The following is a 6,547-nucleotide window of genomic DNA, read 5'->3' as shown; positions in this document are numbered from 1 at the left end:
GTTACCAGTTCAACTCCCTAACCACTAGGCCATGACTGCCCGAGATGATAATGATAATGATAATACTCGAGCCACTTGCTACATAAGCAATAATGAAAAATACATTTGTACTGAAATCCACTTCAATTCTAGTGAAGCAACACTTCTCAGAGTTTCATCACTCAGTCTGTCAGATGAGAGGAAGTTACACAACCAGAGGAGGAGCTGATGATGTTTAAAGGAAGAGCTGTAACTATATATAATGAAGAGAAAGACTGACAGAAACACAAAATGGCTGATAAGTGTGATCTGTGTCTGCTGGGACTGATCATTCTCTCTTCACTTCTCACAGGTAAAGAAATCTGTATTTTCTCTAAAGACATTTAGTGGAATTAGTCTGGAAAGAGTTCATTTGAACATGCTCAGTTTATTCTTGCACACATTCACGTTGTGATCTCAGAGCTGTGTATTGATACACACAGATCATACTGTATTATTCCTGATACTGGACATAGTGTCACTCAAACATCTGATGATGAAGAATTATCTTCATATTAAGAGTGTGTCAGTGATTTGAACAGCTCTCTGATAAAGACTAATAGTTTATTCTGGAGAGTGTGTTGTTTGCTTTAAGTGAGGAAAAATACTGCATTTGAATCTTCTGCTTTTTACTTGTGTTTCAGGAACCAGTGGAGTGGATGATGATGATGATCATGTGTTCATCAGTTCTGGTGAAAATGTGCGTCTGTCCTGTAATAATGCTCTTACTGACTGCAAATCTAAAACTACATGGATCTACTCTAACAGATTCAGTCATTCAGCAGTTGGACTGATTACTTTAGGGATAAAGAAGAACGACACAGAGAGACATGAGAGACTGAGTCTGAAGTCTGACTGCTCTCTGAACATCAAGAACGTCACAGAAGAAGATTATGGATTATACAGCTGCAGACAATATGTGAACGGCAGACAACAAGGACCTGATGCTGATGTTTATCTGCATGTTCTTCATGGTAAGATTATGATTATGTGGTAAATTTAAAAAGGGCAGATTCTCCCTTTAAACTCAGATGATGATTGAAGAGTCTGTGATTTGTGTCTTGTGTTCAGTTTCAGTGTCTTCATCATCATCATCATCATCATCATCATCACAGACTGAGATCAGTCCAGGCCGCTCTGTGACTCTCTCCTGTCAGTTGTATTCAGATACTGGATTCTCCTGTGTTGATTGGGTTCGTTCTGAGGGATTTGAGCTGTTGTGGGTGAATCAGACTGGTGTTGATCTGAAGACAGACTCCAGATATCAGATATTATCATCATCAGATCAATATCACTGTATCCTCACTCTGACTACAACACTCCTGAATGAAGATGACAACAGAGAGTGGAGATGTCAGCTTACTCACAGAAATCAACTCGAGACCTCAATCAGATACACTGTCAAGTATTCAGGTGAGAAAACAGTCTCATGAATCAGTGTCAGAAGTTATCCTGTGTTAACTAGTTAAAATATGATGATAATATTGTACAGTATGAATCATTTGAACAAACATTCATCCTTTACAGATCCAGCTGATTCAACGACAGCAGTGAATCCTTCTACACAATGTACATGATGATGCTGATGCTTTTAAGCCATTGAAGTTATTCACAGAACAGCTTTGTCTAACATAATTCTATAGAAAATATGAACGAATTACCATATAGACACCTTATCTACCACATTATTTAAATAATGAAGTATGTAAGAGTTGAGTTGATCTTTTCCTTTTTTTGAGAGAGAGAAGAGCAATAAATGATAAATAAATCACAGGGCATTAATCAAAAGTCAGAGGTGGATCAGAATCATTTGAAATGCCATTCAGTGCCGATGGCTTTTGTCTTTGTCTATAATTGTCCCCAATCTGCCCTGTCCGTCTCTGACTCTGTGCTCGATCTCTTCTTCAGTCATAGTGATTTCTGTCGCTGCAGTCGCTGTTCTCCTTCTTGCTCTTCTCTGGCTGATCTGCAGAAAAAGAGCTGGTGAGTTTTCAGATTTACTCCTTTACAACAATTAAAAACAGTTCAGATGAGCAAACAAACACATCATGTTCAGATTGTAAGTATCATAGAAACATGTGGACTATATGAAATTCTCAAACAGAAGTTTATTCCTGCTGAGAATGCCTGTAATGTCAATCTCAAAGAGTTATAAAGTGAAACAACAATCGTTCCCTTTCGAAACCTTTGCTAGACGCTATGGAGGAAACTCCTTTTCTCTGAATTTTTAAGTCTTTAATCAATGTTGTTTTCGTCAACGATGACGATAACAAAATGATTTCGTTGACGCACCTTTTTTTTATGACGATTAACGCGACGATGACTAGCTAAAAATGTCTCTAAGGTGACTAAAACATGACGAGACGTTTTCGAGTTTTCGCTGGCGAGACGAGACGAAAATGATTACAAGTCTGATGTTCACAATGCATGTCATTTCTGCCTAATTTGCGTGAAATCTGTCTGTTTTGAGCTAAAAAAAAGTATCAGCAATGCTGCCGCTTCCGATCCTTGTTTTGGGTACGCCCATCACCCGGCTGCCGCCATGCCGCGCACCAGATTCCGCACAACAACAACACACCTGCGGCTGCGGCTAGTCACTCGACACACATCTTCGATATGAGGCACCGGACTGGACAAAAGCGAAACGAACTGCGCGAGCGAGCGACAGTACGCGAGAGAGACCGAGTGTGTCTGCGCGCGAGAGAGACCGAGTGTACGCAAGAGAGACCGAGTCTGTCTGAGCATTAGTTTAGTGGGCTAATTGGTACGAGGAAATATATAATTATTATATAACTTATATTATAACATAAATTATTATTTAACTAATTATATAATAAAGCCACAATTGCCAAAGTAAGAATGTTTTTATTCCTGGCTTTTTTGGAGTAAAACAGTGATTCCACTGTTACCACTTTATCTGTGTGTAATGTTGTAGTAGCTCAAAGTTTTTTGCTGTTTAAACTGTAAACCATTCCTTTATTACTGTGATTACTGGTGAAAATAGCCAATGTGCTGAAATTTTAGAAGAGCATCAATTCATGGAAAAAAATATAACTTGAAATATGGGGATAAAAGGTTTCTGCCCAATGCGACAATGAAGTACAACTTGGCAGCACTGCATCTCCATCAATGAGAAAGTCTAGTTTATTATGCAAAGGTTTTAAGGTTAACTGTTGTTTTATGAATTGCAACACTTGCTACAACCTGTCAAACCTAAGCCCATTTCCAATACTTTTTAACCTAAATTAATTTGTTAAAGACTACTTTTTTTTTTTCTAAAATTGACTAAAACTTGACTAAAACCTTTTTGTGTTTTTGTCGACTAAAACTTGACTAAAACTATTAAGTTTATAAGTGACTAAAATGTGACTAAAACTAAAAAGCATTTTCGTCCAAAAGACTAAGACTAAGACTAAAACTAAAAGGGCTGCCAAAAACAACACTGTCTTTAATTCAAAAACGCAGCGCCACTGCTCAGCCATAACATATAACAAAATATATATTTTTAGGAATATTTAGGAAGATGGTATAGTCTGAAAATGCATCTTTTACTTTAACTTGTAACTTTTAAAATGTTAAATTATTCGTATTACCGTTTTTGACACATGACACTTCTGGTTTGACATGTTTTCTCTTCAGTACTTGTCATGTACTGTTTTCAGCATGTATTTAGTGAAAACTATACACACATGTCTGTTGTATGCATGGTAACGACATACGCCAGGTGATTATTAGCTATATCAGTGCAGCGATCTGAGCGTGCCTATTGGCTGGTCAGTGGGAACTGCATGAATCTATGGCGAAGTTGTCGTGTCATTTTAATGTGAGAGCACAGAGCCTGCCTAAAGGGGTGGGGCCCATAATCTGCCTATAAAACAGCTCATATTCTCATAAGGAATCAGATTTATATTCCTTCAGCGACTTAACCGTCTCCCATGCGGCTATCCGACGAGCATATTAAAAGAACAAATTTAGAAATTTCCTGCGACGTTGTTGCAAATGTCGCATGGTGGTTGCGACACGTGCAGAGCCCTTCTGCACCCCACTGATGAGCACAGTGAGTGTGTTTCCAGTCTGGGGAAATCCCACACTCACCAAGACGAGCTGCTCTCACTGCAAGAGTGTGTCTCTCCGCTCTCTGAAAAGCTCTCTGCTCCGACCCTGAGTCAGAGGACTGGACGATCGGACACAAGCGAGCTCACACCGGCCCAGAAGCCCCTTCTAAGTTCAGCTCTTCATACCATGGCGGTCCTCCAAGTATCGCCTGAGCATCGACAGCACCCCCACCAGCGTGTTTCCCTCCTAAATGCCAAGGACGGCTGTTCGGGTTGCTACCTTTAAAACAAATGGGAGGGCCAAGTACTCCCAGGGGATTGGTTTTTCTCAGCATACTTTCATATCCAGATAGCCCCCATCACAGACCTTTTTCCCCCTGGGACAAAAGGGGATACGCATCCTGAATTACCTCGATGACTGGCTCATCTCGGCCCAGTCGGAGGAAGAATTCATTTCTCACAAATATCAACTGCCTGAAAATTATGTGTTTTTATCTGGCCCTCAAAACCTTCCTACCAGACCTAATAGGACACCACGTCTTAGTCCCGTCAGACAACATGACAGCAATATCCTGCATATTATGGGCACAACGCAACCTGCGCTCTGTGACAGTGGTAGACTGAACCATTGGATCCCCATAGTGTCTAATAAAAGATGCAATACGGTTAAACATTTTGAGAGGGAATGTCTTGGTTACTTATGTAACCTCAGTTCCCTGAGATAACGGGAACGAGTATTACGCAGACAGCCGTGCTATGTCACTACACGACTGGCGTTCCTCGCTTCAGTTGAATTAAACCTGATTCCTATGGTGAATATGAGCTGCTTTTATAGGCAGATTCCCCACCTCTTTCTGCAGGCTCTGTGCTCTCTCTGTGGGATGTGCCGTGATTGGCTCGCACAGACATGCCGCTTTGCCATAGGTTACTGCAGTTACCACTGACCAGCCAATAGACACGCTCAGATCGCTGCACTGTTAAGGCTGTGCAGTGGCACTGCGTCTTTGAATTAAAGGCTTCATAATTCGGAGAAAAGGAGTTTCCCCCATAGCGTCTAGCAAAGACGTAATACTCGTTCCCGTTATCTCAGCCCGTTACCTCGCGAACCGAGGTTACGTAAAGAACTGAGACGTTTTTATTACTCACATTAATGATTGAAAAAAAAAATATTGTTAAGATTCTGTGTTTTGCACGTGTTTTTTATCATAACTCATATTTCATGAGGCACTTGTTTTCAGATAATAAAAGAGGGACTGACGACTCTGCGGTGAGTTCAGTAATGCAGTGATTTAGATTTGATTACTGTCTTTAAAGCTCAATAAAGTGTCATTCATGCAGTTTAACTGTTTGTTCTGAAGGTCAAAGATGAGAATGATCATAAAGGGACGTATGAGACGATCAACATGTCCATTCCTCCCGCTGTAAGAGCCAATGTGAGTCCACTAAATCATCAAACATTACGTTCACTGTCTGTTCAATAATGTGATTTATTGAAAAGCTTTTGTGTTATTCTACATATTATAGTGAGAGATATGTCTGTTCTGTGTGTTAAACTTGACTCTCTGCACGTTTGCATTGATGTTTAGGAGCAGACAGATGATGTGACTTATTCTGAGGTCACTTCTTCCAATACAAAGCCAGTAAAATCACTCAAAAGTGAAAGTGAAAGTGAAAGTGAAGTGAAAGTGACACGTGACAGCCAAGTATGGTAACCCATACTTGGAATTTGACCTCTGCATTTAACCCATCCAAGTTAATGCACACACATTAGGAGCAGAGTAGTGAGTAGTTAACACACACACACTGCAAACGTGGATACACACACCCAGAGCAGCGGGCAGCCTTTGTGTGGCGCCCGGGGAGCGATTAGGGGTTAGGTGCCTTGCTCATGGGCACCTCAGTCATTTCCCACCGGTTCTGGAATCGAACCAGCAACCTTTGGGTCACCAGATCAACTCCCTAACCACTAGGCCATGACTGCCCCGTGGTATCTACTCAATGTGAGTAGATACCAGCACATGAGTTTGACTCAGATAAATGAAGCTCATGCTCTAATAATAATAATAATAATAATAATAATAATAATCGCTGGGGTTCAAACATTGATGGACAGAATCTGTTCTTTCAGGATCATGATGATACAGTGACTTATGCTGCCATCAGAGGAAGAGAAGATCAACCGCAGGATGAACTTTACGCCTCTGTGAACAAGAGCAAGACCTTCACAAATAAACATTAATGATACAGGTCATTAATCAAGACGAGTTGATACATACCTCTCTCGTCTCAGTGCGTGCACTTAATCGCTCTAGCGCGCGGTGACACTTTGAAAGCACTCAGCTTAGCCCAGTATATTCAATGGTATCTAGCAGCAATGAATTTAGAAGTGACCAAACACATCAACGTTTTCCCTATTTAAATACAGTTATACGAGTAGTTATACGACCAAGTATGGTGACACAAAATAAAACGTG

At 40.5% G+C, this 6,547-nt stretch overlaps 1 protein-coding gene across 1 annotated transcript; it reads left to right on the top strand.

Moving 5' to 3' along the window:
• Positions 1-226: 226 nt before the first annotated feature.
• LOC309492172 (uncharacterized protein) lies at positions 227-5,785 on the top strand (the record flags this gene model as incomplete). Its single annotated transcript, XM_082161049.1, has 8 exons — positions 227-331; positions 675-992; positions 1,090-1,431; positions 1,552-1,587; positions 1,927-2,001; positions 5,312-5,340; positions 5,432-5,506; positions 5,660-5,785. Exons 1-8 carry the CDS (start codon positions 271-273, stop codon positions 5,783-5,785), a joined length of 1,062 nt encoding a protein of 353 aa, XP_082017175.1. The 5' UTR covers positions 227-270.
• Between the last annotated feature and the right edge of the window lie 762 nt (positions 5,786-6,547).

The sequence above is a fragment of the Leuciscus leuciscus genome, assembly GCF_965113295.1.
Source record: "Leuciscus leuciscus genome assembly, chromosome: 1".
In the NCBI taxonomy this organism is placed as follows: domain Eukaryota; kingdom Metazoa; phylum Chordata; class Actinopteri; order Cypriniformes; family Leuciscidae; genus Leuciscus; species Leuciscus leuciscus.
The sequence above is the reverse complement of the archived record's forward strand: the minus strand, read 5'-3'. Positions and strand labels throughout refer to the sequence as shown.